The sequence below is a fragment of the Arctopsyche grandis genome, chromosome 5 (assembly GCF_051622035.1).
Source record: "Arctopsyche grandis isolate Sample6627 chromosome 5, ASM5162203v2, whole genome shotgun sequence".
Classification (NCBI taxonomy): Eukaryota; Metazoa; Arthropoda; class Insecta; order Trichoptera; family Hydropsychidae; genus Arctopsyche; species Arctopsyche grandis.
Genome location: NC_135359.1, coordinates 7,694,168 through 7,716,340, shown reverse-complemented (window position 1 = coordinate 7,716,340; position 22,173 = coordinate 7,694,168). Strand labels below are relative to the sequence as shown.

General features: G+C 32.5%; 1 protein-coding gene across 1 annotated transcript; it reads right to left on the bottom strand.

Moving 5' to 3' along the window:
• Positions 1–5,856: 5,856 nt before the first annotated feature.
• On the bottom strand, positions 5,857–10,974 carry Osi24 (Protein). The gene is made up of 6 exons (XM_077431566.1): positions 10,344–10,974; positions 7,925–8,095; positions 7,624–7,837; positions 7,441–7,531; positions 6,148–6,356; positions 5,857–6,070 (listed from the first exon to the last, which is right to left on the bottom strand). Exons 1-6 carry the CDS (start codon positions 10,972–10,974, stop codon positions 5,857–5,859), a joined length of 1,530 nt encoding a protein of 509 aa, XP_077287692.1.
• Between the last annotated feature and the right edge of the window lie 11,199 nt (positions 10,975–22,173).

The following is a 22,173-nucleotide window of genomic DNA, read 5'->3' as shown; positions in this document are numbered from 1 at the left end:
GTATTTTGTTTGAAAATTTTAGCAAATTTTGTAAAAATGATCAATTTGGGTACGAGCTAAGCATTTTTAATAAATGTAGATATTATATTCCACATAAGTATGTTAGAGTAAAGTTGTTAGTTTAAGTTTGAAATTGTGAAATAATTCATTAGCAATTTTCTATTTAATAAATAATAAAATAAAAAATAAATAAACATATACAGATGTAAACAAAATGATTTATAAAAAAGCAAACAAAACAATAATATATGTATGTATGTATATATACATACATATGCGGTTGTTGCTATTGTTCTCTGATACCAATTTTTATTTGTTTATTTTTTATTTGTACAAAACCAAATGATGAATTTGCCAATAACGAAAAAAACATTTGGAAAATTGTCTAAAATAATGCCCTAAGACTGATCTTTATTTTAATGTGTAGTGTTTATCATACATAAAATAGGTTCAATGTCTGAATTATTGTATTTTGAAGTTATCTTTAGTCAATGTATCAAAGCTGAAAGGTTTAATTTTCCTTATCCAATCCTCAAGTTTTCTCGTAGTTGTTGCTAATAATCCTGATTCGTATTATTAAATCTTTTATTACGAATATTAAAGTTTACTACTCACTTCAGAGGTGTATTTTTTTCTGTAAGCAAAAGCTTTCACTCGTGTCTCCTTCGAAGCACAAATGACAGAAAACACTTTCACTGCTTCTTATTTATATACTCAGATGAGTGAGGCTTTACGACTCCTTTGAAAACCCCTCACAAGAGTCACTCTCTGTTGATGCAATTCGCAATGATTCACATACTCGTTTGTCAAAAACATTTCGAAAAAAATCAATGGCAAAACTAACCGATACACTTTTTACTTTATCTATGTACGTAGCCAGTGATGTTTCCGAAAACCCGTTGTTAAAAGTCAAAACTTTCCGGAAACCCGATATTTAATATAAAAATTCATATAATTTTTGGAACCTCCCCTTATAGGTGTCCTCTTTTTTTACATTTATTACATGTTATAGAAATTATAAATTTTATACCCTAATATTTTTTAAATATTTTTACCTTAGCCAGAAGTTGTACTTTTACTCTAATGAATTGAGGTTTTTCTCAGAAGCCTATTGAACTGAAATTTCATATCTATAAATGTAAGTTATATATCAAATTTGAAGAGAATCCGTCAGCCGGAAGTGGCAGTTTACTCTTGTTCGAATTTTTTCACTATTTCTTTCGACCCCTTAAACATGTGTGTCAGAATTCGTTATAATTTTTAGGTTTTGGTCAGAAGTTATAATTTTTTTTAAAACAATATTTTATTATTATATTTCGATCTTTAAAAATATTTTTATTTCCTTTATAATAAAATAATAAAAATAATTAACAAAATCCGACAGCCAGAAGTAGAACTTTTGTCTTGTAAATATAAGTGTCCCTACGTTTGCGTTCAATTTGTATCGAAAATGTTTAATTATCGAATTATGTTTATGTCCTCATTTTATTCCTCAAATACAAAGATAAAGTCGTAGATTGGTCACATCCGAATTTTTTTGATTTAATTTCAATTATTTAAATCAATTACTTCAATTAATTATGTTCTTTCACAATTAAAAAATAATATGTCGAGTACTTAATTATCAGCGAGTATTAATAAAAAGAAAATATATTTTTGGGTGCTCCTTTCTATGAAGATTTTTTGCGTGAAAAGGATGAATTTACCTTTTAAATATTATGGGTCTACCTCACGGCACCGAAAGTGAAAAGGTCGAAAAAGCAAATATCGGAAGGCAAAGATCGAAAATCGAAAGATCTTAAGTCGAAAGATCAAACAAAAGGGTGCATGGTAAACGGTACTATGTATATACATATAATATATATGAGTGGCATGCGGTGAAATTATCTCTCTTTCTGTCATACAGCCTTGTTTAATGTGCGCGCGCAGGATACCGGAGGAAAAGCCTGTTCCTCTTGTTCCTGTTGTATCCTGATCGCGAAAATTAAGTGAGGATGTACGACGGGGGGAGAGAGACTTTTACCGCACGCCACTGATATATATACATATACTAACCGTTTATATGTATGCATGATAAACGAATATTTTCGACTTTTTCACGGTCACCCATATATAAAATATGTCTCACGTATTCAAGTACGATATTTTCGGCATATATTATATTTTACTTTAAATTTATGATAAACTTATCGGCTCCTTTGAATAGCAGGTCAAAAATAATGTTGAGTGTTGACTCGTTAAATAATTTCAATAACATAAATGAAATTATTTTATTTTAGTACTACCGCTAGTCTATTTTGTACTATCGATAGTACTTAAAATCGAATTTTGACTAAAAACTGGTAGAACTGGATTCGATAGTATCGGTATTGTGTTCCCTATATGAGTCTTTTAATTCGATATGTCACTTCTTTTAATATGATATCACTTATTTTAATTCGATATTTCGTAAAAGCAAAATAAACGTATTACAGGCCACCCGTATTTTTAAATATTGTTAAACGCAAAACATTTTATTTAATGTTTAGCAAAATATCGAAATGAAGAAAAGTGAACATATGCCACTTTCACATGTAACGGCTCATATATACATAGGTACATATGTAATTGCTCTGTTCCATAGTTGTTGCATGTCTAATAGCATTTCAATAGATGATAAAATAATAGAAGTAGTAAATAATTATTTATATTTAGGTCAAATAATAGAAATTTCTGGTAGTAAAGAGATATGTATATACATATAAAATCAGGATGGAGTGCATTTGGACGAATGAAGGTTATTTCTAAATCAAAAATTCGAAGAAAATGATCTTCGATCAATGCGTTTTACCAGTGATGACTAGTCACCGGACCCAGAAGGTGCCATGTATTGTTCAAAGGTTGTAAATGCATTGTTAAAGGTTTGCCGAACCTTTTTTACAAAGGATTTACAACAATGGAACAATGGCTAGCACTGTGACTATCCTACCTCTAGTGATGACGTATGGATGTGAAACTTAAACATTGAATGCTACACAAAGTCAAAATGCACTCAAAGAAGTATGAAACGCTGTACGCTCGGCATAGCGAGAAAACACAGGAAGCGGAACACGTAGGTGAGAAGTATAACAAGGGTATTGGACATAGTGAATAGACTAAAGATATTGAAATGGCAATGTGCGGGTCACGTGGCTAGAAGAATGGACGAAAGGTGGACAAAAGAAGTGCTAGAGTGATACCTGAGAGAATGCAAAAGGGTAAAAAGAAGACCGTAGGGAAGATGAATAGACGAAATTAGGAAATGTGTGGGGTGAGATAGATGAGAATTGCGCAAAACAGAAACGAGTGGAAGCGTATTGGAGAGGCCTTCGTCCATCAGTGGATGGTGAGCGGCTGTAGATAATATGTCATGACGATGTGTGAGAATTTATATCGATTTTTACATACCTCTTAGCTTGCAAACGATTTGGTCGTGTGACAAAGTTTGGATTTTTAAAGTTAAATTCTTTCTCCTTACATTTCTGTATGTATTATATTTTAGTTTTCATCAAAAATAAAAAATTCATAAACTTAATTTAGTTTCCAATTTGAAAAGCATGTGTACATATGCATAACATCCTCCTAATATTTATCTAAAACTATTTTTGCGCAAAAGTGTAGGTTGAGTCAATTCATTCATACACTCTGCTCGGTATATTATGTACTTATTACGACATTCGTTTCGTGCGTAATGCGCAATGAAATGGGAAAATACAGACAAACCGAAACGGATGTGTCAAGTGCTAGTTGCGGTTTTGTTTTGCACCATAAAGTGAAAGTGGAAGGATGTTCAGAATGATCCGGATATATTTTCGATTGCTCCACCAAAAAATTCTCCAACTTTCAATGTGGCAACTTTGGTTCTAAGATGTGATATTTTTACTTGCGCAAAAAATGACACTAACGAATCGTCAACATTAAAATTGATATTTTTAAAATACATATATAATATACTGTAATTTTTATTTTTAAAATAATCGTTAGTTTTCTAAAGCTTTTCTTGTAGCATTCGATAAAAACTATCGACGGGCAATGGTTCGTCATCCTGTCATTAAATATACGAATAGATATATATTTTTTAAATTTCACTTATTATAATAAATTATAAAGGTATACTTATATACATATCTACAGTATATTAATATGCATTGAATCTGTTCATGCCCCGAGAACTTTCACTATCTCTGATGTATTCAGGTATTGCCGATGACTCATGGGGTATTGTTGTGTGGTCATTTAAGAACTTCAAATTTGTTAAATTAAATGTTTAACCGTTTCTATTGTGTTTGTTATTATAAATTTCACGTGTCATTAAACGTTTTATTTTTTTAAAGATCATCGATAAAGTTTCTCTCTTAAAAAAAAATGATATCGTCAACATCTTGTTCAATAAAAAATATCAATATTTTTATTTTATTCTAATTGAGCTTTCCTTTGAGAAGTCATTAGAACGTAAAGAGAAATTTTAATATTTTTCTCACACTTACACAACTGTAAATACACATGCGTTTAGCATTTACACAAATTGCACATCGTATTATTATTGTAAATAAAACAAAGTTTCATTGAATAAGTATATAAATAATTTTATTTAAAATTTATCAACAATTTACAATTTTCAGAGTAATGAAAAAATAACCTTTACAACAATTCAATAAATTAGAATAAATAAAGTACAATAAATTATATACAAAAGTTAAATTATTAAAATTACTATACACATTCTATTATAGCATATTAAAATATAATACAAGAATAACTTTCTACATTTACACGTATACGCAAACTTGCTATTCACATCACAAATTACAGAGCATATATTCATTTTTCATGTGTCCTAACGAGTCAATGATATAAATAATGCATAAATATAGATTTAGACATCAATATATTTTATTTTTTTGGCACATGAACGGAACAACTACAGTATTTTTAAAATAATAATGTATTGTTTATCGATTTAAATTTAATTTGGTAAAATTATCTGACATTTACATTTAAATACATTATCATATATACATACATACATCCATACATGCATATGTGTATAATAAATGACTAAGATCGTACATCATATTACCTTTATATATAATATTAATTTAATTTACCTATAAATATGTATACACATACGAGTATTTTCATAGCTTTACGTGCCAATTATTTAGAAAATTGAAATATATCGATGAAACAAAAACTGAAATATCTCCAAAGAAAAAATATAATCATTAAATATAGTTATTTTTGTGCTTTTTTAAATAATTGGATTTAAATTTTGATAACATCGTTTCACACAAAATATAGATAATTTACCTACTACAAAAATTCAATCATATCATAATTATACCAAAATATAATATCATCGTATGTCATCAACAATTATAATATAACGCCAATTCACCTAATAAGGCTAAAAGTAAAAATAATAAACAAATTCATTCACTAATCTTAGCATAAACTAAATAATTGAGAATTACTTTTATGAACTAAATGACTTTTATATTTACCAAACTATTTCTAACTTATTGAAATACATTTTCAATTATACGGTAATTTGTAGGCGAGTATCCAAGATATTTTGAAAAATATTATTGGAAATTGCTTTATTAATTCTTAGAAAGAAGTGAAAAAATCTTCTTGCATCTTTTCCTCGTTTTCTTCATCAACATACTTAACAAACAGCAAAAAGTTGGTTTGCCCAATAACGATGATATCTTGGATAAGCGCCTGATATTATTTATTTCCTATTATCCACATATTTTTGATATGGAATGCTATTCATGATATATTATAAATACAATGTATTGAGCAAGTCTATTTAAACATGAAATCCTGCAAAAATTAGCGGATCTTCCGGGCAGATACGAGCTTGTTGATATCATTATATGTGGTTACCATAGCTGCTGAACTTCCTTCGGCTGTAACAGAAGGACAACGAGGATGAGCACGGGTGCAGTCCACACCTTCCTGTCCTTCCTTCGCCGCTTTCATATACTTGAAAAATCGCAAAATTTCAGGATTATCTGAAGTTGGCTTTCTCAATTCGTTTAATTCCCTAAAATTTTTAAACGTTTTTTAATAAATCTTAATTTTCCCTCATGGGAGAGTCTTCTCTTCAGGGTAATTAGTTACCTGCTGAGTTGGGCTGATATTAAATTGCTGTAGGGAGCGTATTTTGCTGGTGAGGAATACATCAGACATACTAAACGTTCTCTACAATGTTCCAATCCTACACCATATCCAAGTCTTTGGAACACTGAATCCAGTCTGGATAGTAATGGACTGTAAAATGGATCGTAGTTTGATAGTAATAACGATGATGCCGGTATGTTTCTAAAAACCTGTAAAATAGATTTTGTTTGATTGAACAACAATAAATTAACTTATATAAATTATTAAATAGTTACTTGATCTGTGATTTTTTTCTCAAATAAATAAGATTTAAATTATTAATAATGAAGGTTGTGGCTATTTTCAGGTACTATATCTGTGAATTATTGGCTATTTGTAGGTACTATATCTGCGACAGGCGCAAAACCTTCTGCGCATGCGCGTGAACTGATAATCCGATTATAATTTCTTAACATTTAATGTATGCTTGACTTGTTTAATCAATCGTTCATTATACATGAGGCAAAAAAATTTCGCACGTTATTATAATATATTTATATCATTTAGCTAGTTCGCGGCTTGTACTTGTATGTAGATATTATACGTTGTATATGATAATAATTTTCTAACAATTAATAATATTAACTAATTTGGATTATATTTTTTACTCTACGTCACTTTACGAGTTCGAACTAAATTTTAAGAGGTTTAAATCAAAATTTTAACAGTAAACACGCTGACAGTGACAGTTCACACGCATGCGCAGAAGGCTTTGCGCCTGTCGCAGATATAGTACCTGCAAATAGCCAAAAATTCGCAGATATAGTACCTGCAAATAGTCAATAATTTGCAGATATAGTACCTGCAAATAGCCATAACCAATAATAAATAGTTAACCAAATATCGATTTATACGAATTTATGAGTAAAAGGTTTAAATATTTTAAGATATTCAAATATTTTTATGCAATCAAATCATTAATGGTTAACTATTTTGTATTGCATGTGCAGCTGTCAGTTTGCACATCCCAAATACCAAAGAATAATTACTTATTTATATAAAAATACAAAATCATCTTAAAAAGAGTAATTTAAATTTAAAGCTTATTAATTTCTCTATAGTATTTGATGATAAACACTCAAACAAAATGTGCCTCCTTTTATACAAAAAAAAGCCAAAAGAAGTCAGCATCAACTTCTGATGGTTCCATAGCAGCTGCACATCAATTTAAATGGATGTCCTCCAATATGAAAAGCTATGAATAAAACAATCAAATAAAAGATAAGCAAACTAAAATCGACACAAATTCAAAACCTTGAAATCTTCCTGCTTTTTCTGACCATTTCTGTAGTAATTATCACTCAAACTTGGAATGTAAGTAACTCGTGCACCACCTGGACCAAATCTGAAGTAGAAAAAAATTGGACATTTTAATCACTGTTGTTAAAATAAAATTTTATATGTAATAGAACATTTTATTTTCACTATAATTTATACCTTGACATTGCTATATTTGTCAAATCGTCATTTATATTATTATTATTTCCTCCGTACAAAGCATTGGCTGGTAATGTTCCTAAAGTGTCGGAATTCGGATATGTATAACTGGCTTCTTGTTCTGAAGGATATCCCATGTTGTCTTTGTAATCCCCATCATCCATTTGCACTTGAGGTGCAAGATTTATAGACGAACCAGAAAACTGTGACAAACCTGCAATAATTCAAATGAAATTATTTACAAATAATCCCAAAAATAACAGTATATTATGTATGAATATTTAAGCATTTAAGTACATACCTTTTCCTATGATTTTCCCGATACTGCCGAGGATGCTGGGCAGGAACATGGCTATCAAAACGCTTTTGACTATTTGTGCGCCGAGGAAAATGGGCAACAGGAGCTTCTTGAGGCCGAAAGCTAGAAATCCGAGGCCGAAGCCGGTGAGAAATGATGATTTTCCTTGAGGAACTAAATGAAAACCAAGAAGAATGCGTTGGTGCAGTGCGGTGTTCAAATGCCATAGAACGATCTACATGCTGAATGGATTTACTAGTAATGGTGATGGAGTTATTGCGAACTACTGTGACTATGAGAGAAGCTTAAGCGAGTAAATCTTACTGATTAGAAAAAACGTGGGAATGAAAATAAATGGGATTCGCACACACATGCATACAAAAGCCCCATTAAAAAACCTACATATATAACAAAGTACTTAAAGTAAAAAATCTTTTCTTACAATACAACTAGTGTTATATTTACATAAAACCAATCTAATCTAAGTTCATTGATGTTATATGTATGTATATTAATATATAATATTAAATAGGTAATATATATAAATCATTGAAATTACACCGAACTAACCCATAAAGTTCGGATTCACATTCTACGCAAATTACATTACATTGAGCGGCTATATTTTGTATAAATCTTGATAGATATGACTTCATAAGCACATTATTTGTAATATTACATCAAAATCTATACAAAAAACAAATCAATTGGCATGTATTCTCAACGTAGAAAGTAAATCCAAGCCTATATACGCAAAATATAAATGTAGTTATTGCAAATATTACTCTTTATATCGTTTTGTGAATATAAATATAAAATAAGTACATAATATCTGGGTATTATAAAAAGCTTTTCTGATTAATTTTATTATAATCACATTTTTAAAAGGTTGTGGCTATTTGCAAGTACTATATCTGCGAATTATTGACTATTTGCAATTAAGAGGTTTAAAACAAAATTTTAACAGTAAACACGCTGACAGTGACAGTTCACACGCATGCGCAGAAAGCTTTGCGCCTGTCGCAGATATAGTACCTGCAAATAGCCAATAATTCGCAGAAATAGTACATGCAAATAGCCAATAATTAACAGATATCGTACCTGCAAATAGCCAAAACCTTTTTTATATCATTATATGATTATATAGAACACAATTTCAAATCGAAAAAATAAATGTTAAAAAAAACATATTCTATTTGTTGAAAGAAAGACATACGAATCTAAAATTTTATTTTTCTTTTATTGATATTCTAGTAAAGATATGTTATTTTACAGATCAATAACTGATTCACTCTTTGGAAAAGAGGCTTTCTATTGTATATTTGTTCTATTTATATAATATATTGGGTCAAAGATTTTTCCGACATTATTGTAACGCACGCCGCGGATTAAGCGAATAGAATCCCAGAGACAGTGACCGTTCAAAGATTTTCTGTAACGGATATCTGTTAACGGATTAACTAAATGCATACCGTGCGACTGGTATAAGTGGGTTTTAAGGATTAGCGCCAAGCTAAGTGCATGAAACAATGATTACACTTCTCATACCGTGGGAATACATATCCGAATACGTGACTATACTGTAGGTAAACAGATTAGACGTCCTGAGAGATCTACCCCTTATAAGGCGGTACGTAGGCGATATCAGGTCATTCTGGACTGAACACTGGCAATACGTGTATCTCCAGAATCATCAATAAATGCTGTGAAACGACCAAGTTGGCCTTTTACTTGGATCCTCCACCCACCCGTACGCAACATTATTATATAAAAAAAATCATCCATTAAACAAATAAAATATTCAGAAAAGTAGCCTTATTTTCCATCAGATACATATTACAATTATATGATTTTAGAATTAGATACCGCTATTTAATTTATGTATATTCACAAACCGATATAATACCATTTAACACCGTACACACAATATGTACATACAGGGTCTACGTGACGAGCCAGAATGTTAAATCACAGAAAACACAAATATCGGAAGGCAAAGATCGAAAATCGAAAGATCGTAAGTCGAAAGATAAAAAAAAGAGTGCATGGTAAACGGTACATACTCACTTAATTTGCGCGAGCAGGGTACAACAGGAACAAGAGGAACAGGCTTTTCCTCCCGTATTCTGCGCGCGCACATTAATACGGGAGGAAAAGCCTGTTCCTCTTGTTCCTGTTGTATCCTGCTCGCGCAAATTAAGTGAGTATGTACCGTTTACCATGCACCCTTTTTTTTGATCTTTCGATTTTTGCCTTCCGATATTTGAGTTTTCTGTAATTTAACATTCTGGCTCGTCACGGAGACCGGTACATACAGTATGCTATCTAAAAGTAAAACGTAATACATATTAATATTATTAAATGTATACATTTCTGGATATTTATAAAATATTAAACCATTTGCCGACATATCACAACTTACATTTGAAGGTGAAGAATCTTGCCGCCCGGGGAAGATTCACACTGAGTACGTGACTTCTGGCATATTTGTCGAACTTATTCAACACACGTCGATCGAAATCACCATCACTTTCCTCAACCTCATTATCAATCGCATTTCTGGCAGATCTCGGACTTCCTGTGCTTGCATTGCTTTCGTTTCTTCGAATTATTACAGAAACGGCAGGTTCGATCTTAACACCGTCGAAAAACACGTACGAATCTCTACTGAGAGTCTCGTCGACGTAATTCAACAATTCTTTCTCCAATTCGTTCGTTCTGTCACTTTCTTCTCCTCTCAACGCGCTGATAGCCGTCGCCAATTGCTCTATTCCTATTTGTTTTACATGTTCCTCTTTCTTTCTGTCTATGCTATCCTTTGAGGTGTTTGTCGGTTTTCTCGTGTTTTCAATTTGCGGTGTGTCGTACGACGGCTTTAACATTGGGGCTATGATCGGTGTACTGATTGTTCTTTGTGTCACAACGTTTTTCAATTGTTCTATCGCTGAACTGGCACCGCTTCTTCTGACTTGAGAATAGCTATTTGTTAAATTGACCGTGACGGCAAGAAACGTTAAAGTTATAACGAACAGTCTATTTGAATATCCTTCCATGTTTGCGGACAAACGCCGAGTTTCACTTTTTTTTATCACTCTAGTTATCCACATTTTTAAAACGCATTTATAGGATGCACTTGCGCTTCTCTTCTGGTGTCCTTTTACAAGCAAAAATCGTCATCAAGGATTATCTGAAAACATAATTAAAGAAAATTAAAATTCATACTAAATTATACAAGAAAATAAAATGCATATGTAAGTGCGGGGTGACCGTGAAAAAGTCGAAAATATTCGTTTATCCTGCATACATATGAAAAACGGTTAGTATATACATATATATCAGTGGCGTGCGGTAAAAGTCTTTCTCCCCCCGTCATACATCCTCACTTAATTTGCGCGAGCAGGATACAACAGGAACTAGAGGAACAGGCTTTTCCTCCCGTATTCTGCGCGCGCACATTAATACGGGAGGAAAAGCCTGTTCCTCTTGTTCCTGTTGTATCCTGCTCGCGCAAATTAAGTGAGTATGCACCCTTTTTTATCTTCCGACTGAAGATCTTTCGATTTTCGATCTTTGCCTTCCGATATTTGCGTTTTCTGTAATTTAACATTCTGTCTCGTCACGGAGACCGAACTGTACTCCACCACTGGGGACGGGTGACCGTGAAAAAGTCGAAAATATTCGTTTATCCTGCATACATATGAAAAACGGTTAGTATATATATCAGTGGCGTGCGGTAAAAGTCTCTCTCCCCCCGTCGTACGTCCTCACTTAATTTACGCGAGCAGGATACAACAGGAACAAGAGGAACAGGCTTTTCCTCCGGTATCCTGCCCGCGCACATTAAACAAGGCTGTATGACAGAAAGAGAGATAATTTCACCGCATGCCACTGATATATATTATATATACATACATAGTACCGTTTACCATGCACCCTTTTTTTTTGATCTTTCGACTTAAGATCTTTCGATTTTCGATCTTTGCCTTCCGATATTTGCTTTTTCGACCTTTTCACTTTTGGTTCCGTGAGGTTTGAATTTAAAAATTAATAAAATTAGTTTATTTTAATTTTAATTTTACATAGATATATAGCAGGCAGGCCTAACAGGTAAACCCCAATGCGCCTTCTTAACCAATTATACACATTGCAGCATTTTTTATCACATAAATTAAGCCAGCAGTATGGCTTAACGGTAGCGTGTATGTATATTTAGCACCAAGTGATCAGTGGAGTTCGATCCCCCATGCTGCTGGTTAGATTTGGGAGTATTTGTGACTCCAAATTGATCGTTTCTTATCAGAGTTTGGGCTAATTTTATCTGATCATTGTTGAAACGGTTCCTCAAAATTGGCAAAAATCATCTTTTCTGTTGTCACAAATCTTCTGTATTTATTGTGTGTATAATTTGTAAAAATTATGTACAAAATCTAAATCCATAGATGTCTCAATGGATTCATTCTGTGATTAAATTAGTTAATTGTTATTTCGTGTTCTTCAGCTTCTGGAAATACAGTGATTTATGTAATAATAAAATGCTGCATTGTTTATAATTAATTATTCAGGAAGGCGCATTAGGGTCTTCCTGTCAAGCCGTCCTGGAATATATGTATCTATGTAAAAAAAAAAATCGCTGAAATTCGAGCTGGTCTGATTTGGATATTTGTAACTCCAAGTCAATCGCTTCCTATCAGATTTTTCCAATTTATATGATTTCATTGTTGAAACGGTTCTTCATCAAAATTGGCAAAACCATCCTACCTACTATGTATTTGTCACCACTATTTTTTTATTTTATTTTTCACATAGATATATGCCAGGAAGACCTAACAGGTAAACCCCAATGCACCTTCCTAGCCAATTACAAACATTGCAGCATTTTTTATTACATAACTCGCTGAATTTAGAGACGCTGAAGAACACGGAAATAACTATTAATTAATTGATTAATCAATCCATAGAGACATCTATGGATTTAGACTTGTACATAAATTTTTACATATTGTACATAAATCAAATTCAAATATTGGTGACGTAGTGGGTAGAATGGCTTTTGCCAATTTGATGGGGGAACCGTTTCAACAATGAAATCAGATAAATTGGCAAACTCTGGTAGGAAATCTGGTAGTGTATTTGAGCTTGCTTTGTAGCACCGACTTTTAACTGTCGACGCCGATATTTCGATATCTTTATCTTCGAATCTCAATTTTAAAGCTTGGTCAGATTCATGCAGTATTCCATTGTTTGAGAAATAATTTTGGGGTCGGTCCTTGGGGTAGTTTCCTTATTTCTACCATAATTCTTCCAACGGTTAGTAGTTTCGGAGAGATTATTTTCCATTTTTTTCGAAATTCTCGAAACTGTGTTTACCGAAACACTCTTGTCTGGCAATTTTTCGCATGGAAACCTTCTTCGCTTTCAAATACGCAGCAATCAAAGTTTTTTTTCGGCGGAAATATCCCTGCAGCGACCAATTTCTGAAGAATCGATATTGTTAATTTAAAAATTCAAAATTAAATATTAAATCCATCAATTTTATAAAATAAAAACTATTAAACCCCTAATTACCCTTAGAATAATCATACAGCAAAAGGTCTCAGCTGAGCATGATCTTTTCAATGTTTAAAAGCATTTGACACACAATGAACAAAGGCGTACCCTTAGCAGGTATTTTACGGGTTTTTTGTACCTAAGTCTGTTTTATTTTGCATATATACAAGATAACTGTATTTTGTACATAGTTTAAAAGAATTACGTTTTTTTACCAATATTCAGAAGAAATAACTAAGATAAAGTTACAAATAACAACTAAAGTGATGATTAGAACAAACACGTATGTCGCAAAATTCACAAGCGTTCTGTTTTATGTGATATATTAGAAGCAGGTATGTTAGAAGCAGGAACGTGTTTATTATTTAACTAACATCTTTTATGGTATAAAACTAATGAATGACAACGAGAAGTTTTGACCCATGTGTCAGGTGCTTTGACCTCAATTTATCTCCTTTCATAATACAATATAATCAGAAAGTAATGAATAATTTTTATTCCTAAAATTTGAATGCAAAAACTACACATAATAGAGTGTTAATATGAGCAGTTTTATAATTTTTTAATTCTATTTATTTTAATTCTTTATAAACCATTATAAAGAATTGAAAATTTAAATTATCATGCACAAGACGACTGTTCAGCAATACAATATTGTATTATAATACTCGTACACATACACATATAAGTACATATCTTGCAGAAAAGCATTAAAAATAAAACCTTTAACAAAAGGAATGAGGTCAAAATTTTGTTTACTGTTCAAGTTATTCAGTTCACGGATCAAGGAAATATTATAATTATTGGCGTTATGTTAATTTTTCAATGTATAATGCATATGAAATGAGTTGAAAATTTATATATTATTTTGATACGCTATTTTACTTTTAAAAAATATCAGCTTTCAATTTTATCGAGGTTTTATGCATTTCAGTGTAAATTTTCCCTTTAATACTCTTATTTTAAATCAGAAAACAGGTTTTGTGACCCAGTATTGAACGGAATGCAAATTTTTTCAATAAGGAAAAACATTCCTATCGACTACATTTCCTTTTATTTTCATTTTAAATAGGTAAATGCCGATTTTAAACTCGTCCTGACATGTTAATTACAAGTAAGTGACAGCAATGAGCAGTTGAACGACCGTAAGTAAACCAGGTGAAACGATGTGCATTGATGATACAGTGGTTTCGCTCTGTAACCTGTCTAAGGTCAAGTGCACGTTGCAACTGCACTTTTAATGCGAAAATTCGACCCATTCAATATAAAAATCGCTTTCAAAACTCCTAATACGGTATCAATGAAACGATAACAACTAACAATGGAGACGAACAGACGTTCTTATCGTGCTTTTTTTCAAACGTTCACATGAAAGTGAATGAATTCTTAATTTAACAAAACTCGCGCTTGATCAATCAACTATGAACACACTGTACAGATGTTCTCAAACAATGCACGCTAATACACAATGTACAACTATTTTAGAAATTGACACACAGCGAGATATCGCGACTCATCATGTCATCGGTCAAAGTAACTTTAGTAACTTAAAAAAAAGGAAAATTGACCGCAGACTAGAGAGTTAAATCCGGGTGAAATTGAATAAAAACATTTCCTTATTGGTTTTGAAGATTTCTGACTATAGTCATACTATCATACTAAATCCAAATCAACAGATTCATATCTGAATTTGTCGGATTCCATACACATAAAATGTATACACCCTTCCCAGTACACTTAATTGTATGGAGAACTTTAAAAAACTGTTCATCATGAACTTGAAACAACACTTTATTATGAAGAATAGTTATAAATATATAATAGTCTAGACTTGGCAATATGTATTATATATGTACAATACGTGGAGCGTAAAATCTGATTAAGTAGATTATTAACCGAAGATACATATGTTTTAAAACAACAATTGAAAGCTATTACGTTGTATAATACAAGTTTAAAATAAAATATGTATGTTTTATTTGCATATTCATTGTTTAATCTATAAATTATTGCTACGAACTACTTTTAGTTTCGAAATCATAAAAATGAGAATGCATTGTGAGTCTACGTGCATAAAAAAAGTAAACATAACCCAACTTTACGGGTGCATAATTATTTTATACATTTATTTAGATTAATTACAAATTAGAGGAGAGATTCACAATCCCGCTATCCTGGAGAGAATAAAATTCTGGGCCCCGGAAAATCATAGAGTTTTGCGAAAGCATGATATCTTTTTGCCTAAATTAGGGCTAAATCAAACGTGCTCATGAACTCCCCCTCTCGAAAGCTGTTCGACTCCTTAACTTACTGGCACTTTACTTGGACCTCTTCAATGAAAGTTATGTTGAGTTGGTAGAACACATCCTAAATAGCATGATATAATTTTTCAATCTTATTTCTTTGTTTTTATTTTGTGTATATTTCTTACTTGGTTTTTATTATTTTTTTATGGTGTTTTTTTATGATTTTTATTGCCACATTGACTCTTTGGGTCAATCTGTCAAGTCTCTGTGGTATTGATTTTTTTTAAATAAAATAAAATATATTAAGAAGATAAATTAAAAATCGATTGATAAAAAAGTACATAAACAACTAATAAGGTTTATATGTATTTTCCGCATTTCATACACGATCATTGTAAACCCATAAAAAAACTTGTTTTAAATATAAAGTAATTGCATAGATTTCCTTTTTGACGATAGCTATAATTTTATAACTATGTTCTACTTTCTGCATGCAATTTAAATATGGTATTATTTCGCTATTTCGTTGCCGATCATTTTTCGATGTATTCTGTATGTATGGACATGTGTTTAAATACAGTTACCTTGTAAATCACGAAAAAAATAGTCTAGTGAAAAACTTAAATGATAAAAACAACATATTTATAATTAATACATGTTCTGATACAACAACATGATCTAAAATGGAAGCCGGACCAATAAGAACCACAATCTTCCAGTTTCTTTTACGGTAAAATCTACCCTACATATGTATGTATGTATGTGTATATATTGTCCGACCTTAAATGAAATATAATATTTGAAATACTGACAATTTCATTCCGTATTTATTTATGTACAATATTCATTTACAGTGCATTTTAAATTCATTTTAATTAAAGTTCACATTTTGCAATGCGGTTAATGTAGTCCATAATTTAATTTAATACTGACAAGTGCATTCACCAATGATGACGTGAAATGACGTTTCTAAATTGATTGACCAAGCAATGCAGAGTTATCCAAGCTGTGAAGCAATGGATTAGAAATATAGCACATGCTTTAATATTATTTTTGTCAATAATCTTACTTCTATGCTTCGATTATATCCTTCCAATCGTACCCTAACTTTCACACTTTATATTATCATTTATCTGTCTAATGTGTATATACATAGGCTCCCGGAAAAATGCACTAAATTGCACTGAATAGTGGCGCAGTTTCGAGAAGTCCTAATTTCCAAAGGCGCTCAAAAATAACTTACGCAATAGAATTCCACAAAAAACGGTTAGCACCCTCGAATAACATACGAGATAACCCTTTGACGTTTTTTTGTGGAATTCCATTGCGTTAGTTCTCCTTGAGCATCTTTGAAAGTTTGGATGTCTCGAGAGTACAACTATCTCGAGTGCATTTTTCCGGTCACCGTCTACATATTATGTACATATGTATGTACTTCCTTACTACATTTTAAAATTCTTTCTTTTAAAACTAAATCCCATTTCCGATTCAGAATTTTAATTCCATTGCATAATCCAATTTACTGTAAATAGAATATTCATTCAATCCACAATCTTTCCATAATTTACAGAATTTTAAATAACATTTTTATAAATACATATGTAGATCATTATCAGCGAAAAAAAAAATTGAATATAAAAAAAATCTTTCTTAAATAAAGCATGATATTGAATTTGACAAAAAAATTACCACAAATGTACAGTCAAAATATATTCTACACACATTCAAATATACTCAAAGAAATATGGGACGCTGTATGCCCGGCACAACGAGGAAAGATATGAAGCGGAATACGTGAGTGAAAAGTATCATTATTAAAATGGCAATTGGCGGGTCACGTAACCAGAAGAATGGACGAAAGGTGGGCAAAAGAAGTGCTAGAATAGCACCCGAGAGATTGTTAAAGGGTAAAAAGAAGACCGCAAGGAAGATAGGTAGACGAAATTAGGAAAACGTGTGAGGTGAATGGATGAGAGATGCGTACAACAGAGACGAGTGGAAGCGTGTTGGAGAGGCCTTCATCCAGCAGTGGATGGTGAATGACTGTAAATGATGATAATGACATGTAGTTGTATGAACTGTATACTGCCTGAACATTAGAGTAAAGAGCGGATTTTGGATTTGGAAAAAGCTTATTTTGTAAAAGACATTCAGTATCTTAAATAACCCTTAAAATTAATAATATAAAAATTTGTACCATTTTCCATTTAAGTTTGTAAAAATCGTAAGTTTTATCAATTTTCGAAGATTTTCTTTTAAATTTAGGCACCGTTTTATTAATTGATATTTTTTATTCACTTCATCATATAAATGGAATAATTTTAAATTTAAAAAACCTCACATGGGATGTTTCTTTACATTGCTAAGGTATGAAAAAAAATCTGAAACTTTGTCGCGAGTACCTCAAAAGCCGTATTGGCGCATCTCTGGTCCATTATCAACAAGCCTTAAACATCGTTTTTTACGTCTAATATTTACTAAATAAAATATGACAAGTTGTTTTACCCGGCTTCGCTCAGTATTTGTAATATAAACAGCTTAAACATGACGAATCTAATAGTAAATACTGATTTGTTTGAAAAAGTCGCAGTTGATTTCATAGCAGTTAAAGAGAAAATACATTTTTCGAAATATATGTATGTATGTATATAAATTGTAAAAAATTTGAGAACCGGTTGTTCCAAAATTAGGGTGGCACCACTGCATATAGCCAACAGTATGTCTCGGTGGCTGCGTTTATGTTTAGCACCGAGAGATTACTGGGTTCGATCCCGTGCTAATCTGTAATACTGCTGGTTAGACTTGGATATGTATGACTCCAAGTCGATCTTTTCTTATCGGAGTTTGCCAATTTATATAATTTTCAATGTTGAAACGTTCCTCAAATTGGCAAAAATCATCCTACTCGCTGTCACAAATATCTGAATTTGATTTGTGTAGCTGAATCCGGCATGCAATCCCACATTAACGCGTGCAATTCCCGTTCCCGTTCCCATTTGTCGGAAAAACGCAGACAGCGAACACATTTGAAATGATTGCGTTGCAATGACACTCATTCCCGTTTTTGGGCGTTTTTTTTTTCACAGTAATCTTCCCGGACATACATACAACAAATCCTGAAAGTTTCATCGTAATCGGTTCAGTGGCTTAGCAGTCTATACGAGACACACATTCAATTGTCTGTCTGTGTGTTTTCAATTTTACATACATACATATATAGACAGAGAAATGTAATATTAATAGAAGGGCCCTTACGAATAAATAATTGTTGTCAATTTTACGCGGCACGTCTTTATAAATACGCTACAACGCACGGAATACAATCGGATCAATTTACTTATAAAAATGAATCCCATCTTGTTTATTGTGTGTTTTTGAATGCATTGCGCAATTTTTACCGATGCTTGCCCATCTTACGAGTAATATAAACAAACAGAGAAGTTTTTATCGGACATACGTCGAGCACCAAACATCAAATACGACTGATGCTAAAATTATTTAAGATTGTCTGTGGACAATCGTCACTTGACAACAATATGACGCCTATAGCCACTTCTATTAATATATCATTTCTCTGGGTTTAGGAGCCTATTCGGGGCACACAGACAGACATTCAATTATATATATATATATATATATATATATATATATATATATATATATATATATATATATATATATATATATATATATATATATATATATTTTTTTTTTTTTTTATCTGCTATCACTAAGCCAGCAGTTTGGCTTAATGATAGCGTATATATTTAGCATCACTGAGGTCATAGGTTCGTGTCCTCGCCACTGCTGGTTAGATTTGGGGGTTTTGTGAATCCAAATCGATCGTTTCTCTATCAGAGTTTGCCAATTTTATCTGATCATTGCTGAAACGGTTCCTGAAAATTGGTATTAAATCTAATCCTGTTGTCACAAAAATCTGCCTGTGTATAATTTGTATTAATTATACACAGTAATCTGAAATCCATAGATGTCACTATGATTATTATTTCTGATTAATTGTTATATTCTATATATTCTGATTGTATATGTATGTATTACTGTATTTCTGATTTCTGATTGTTTATGTATTTCATTAACGTACACCCGTCGCATTGGAGCAAATCTGTAATGGTGAGTGTGTATTGATTTGTGACAATAAAATTAAATAAATAAATAAAATAATATATGTATATATATATATATATATATATATATATATATATATATATATATATATATGTAATAAATATATATATGTAATAAATATATATAGATACTAGCTGAACCCGGCATGCGTTGTAATGCCAAAATAACGCATACAATTCCAGATCCCGTTCCCGTTCCCGTTCCTTTTCTCATTCCCGTTCCCATTTGTCGGAAAAACACATATAGCGAAAGCATTTGAAATCATTGCGTTGCAATGACACTCATTCAAGTTTTTCCCGTTTCCGTTCCCGTTTTTGGGCGTTTTTTTTTTCACAGTAATTTTCCCGGACATACATACAACAAATCCTGAAAGTTCAATCGCGATCGGTTCAGTGATTTAGGACACACAGATTTAATTTTATATATGTATATAGATGGGTCTACGTGACGAGACAGAATGTTAAACGACAGAAAACGCAAATATCGGAAGGCAAAGATCGAAAATCGAAAGATCTTGAGTCGAAAGATAAAAAAGGGTGCATGGTAAACGGTACATACTCACTTAATTTGCGCGAGCAGGATACAACAGGAACAAGAGGAGCATGCTTTTCCTCCCGTATTCTGCGCGTGCACATTAATACGGGAGGAAAAGCCCGTTCCTCTTGTTCCTGTTGTATCCTGCTCGCGCAAATTAAGTGAGTATGTACCGTTTACCATGCACCATTTTTTTTTGATATTTTGACTTAAGATCTTTCGATTTTCGATCTTTGCCTTCCGATATTCTGTCTCGTCACGGAGACCGATATAGATATGTAAAAAAATATGTTTCTGGCAAAGAGGCAACTTTGAATTCTCGCCAATCAGTCAAAACTAATCATAATCGACACCCAATAAACTGTCATATGACTGAAAACCTTACTAACAACCGTTGAAAATTTTCTTAAAACCAAAAAGCCCAATCAAATACCTGAAATCCACAAGCGCAGATCCTCGAATCCATGGAATCCGACGCTCGCGCTGCATCTCTAAGTCAAGGACCGAGATGCACTGAGTTGCAGTGCAGCACGCGGTTGCATAGTCTAGATGGGATACATATTGCCGCCATTGACCCAACAGGGGCGGTCAAGTTCAATGGCTGCAGAGGCGCTGAAGCGCGGTCCGCGGCCGGTTTTCGGCGGGTTTAGTGACCCAACCGGAACCCAGTGACACACATGTCGCGATGCACCACTTCACACAACCAGTACCACGTTCTTGCGCCCACATCACACGAGCACACTTTTTCTACGACAAATATTTATCTGCATAATACACATGTGTATTATTTTCTAACGAGAGTGCTCTAATGCTCTATTACAACAGGCCAGGCCGCCGTGGTCGATGAAACGTAAGCCTTTCGATATTCGGAACATTTGCGTTGCCGGGTCAATGCTTCGCGAAACTTTTCCAGTTCGCGACACACATATTTTCGATTTAATTTATACTGGAATAAAGTGCTCGTTACGTGTGACTGCACATATCCTCGATACTTAATTGATTGGTGATTAGATTTAACTTGACTTTTATTTATACAAAATTACATCTATGAAGTGGTGTAGTGCTAAATAAAAAAAGTACCAGGACGGTGTTTTTTACGACCTTCCCACCCCCCGCTTTTTTCGTTACTTAAAAAATATGTATCCTAATATTGGTAGTACAAATATTTATAAAAAGAATCAAATAATAATTAACTTGAAAAGTCAATCAAAATGGTCAATCAAAGGCTTATTATTTTTTGCAATATAATATACAGTTCTGAAAATTTTGTTAGATGATTCGAATTCGGCATTATTCAAAGTGTCTATAATTTTTTCAATGGGTTGTTGTTGGGTTGAAATTTTTAATTTTTTTCTGCACTCAAATGGGCATTTGAGTGAAGATACGGATGCAGTCACCAAATATTAAAACGAGAGTCTGATCACAATATTTGATATTGTTACGTACGCCGCGGATTAAGCGAATAGAATCCCAGAGACTATGTGACCGTTCAAGGATTATCTGTTATCGGATTAACTAAGTGTTTGCACTTACTTCCAGGATTATATCTGGACTCTAAGTGCATTTATGCTAAACAATGACCGTTATTAGGCTTTTCTCAGAATCGGTACGGGGAGACCCAATGTCGTGGAAATACATATCCGAATACGTGACTATACAACAGGTAAACAGACGTCCTGAGAGATCGACCCTTTATAAGGCGGTACGTAGGCGATATCATGTGATAGAAGGTAATAAATGGGTTGGCAGGAAAAAGTTGTCTTGTTTTCGAAACATGCG

Bases quoted from the DNA above. Each gene is read 5' to 3' on its own strand.
- Osi24 (XM_077431566.1), bottom strand. From the start codon at position 10,974: ATGGAAGGATATTCAAATAGACTGTTCGTTATAACTTTAACGTTTCTT. The intron at 8,096-10,343 runs GTAAGTTGTGAT...GTTTTCATTTAG, and splicing joins AAGATTCTTCACCTTCAAAT to TTCCTCAAGGAAAATCATCA. The intron at 7,838-7,924 runs GTATGTACTTAA...GAATTATTGCAG, and splicing joins CGGGAAAATCATAGGAAAAG to GTTTGTCACAGTTTTCTGGT.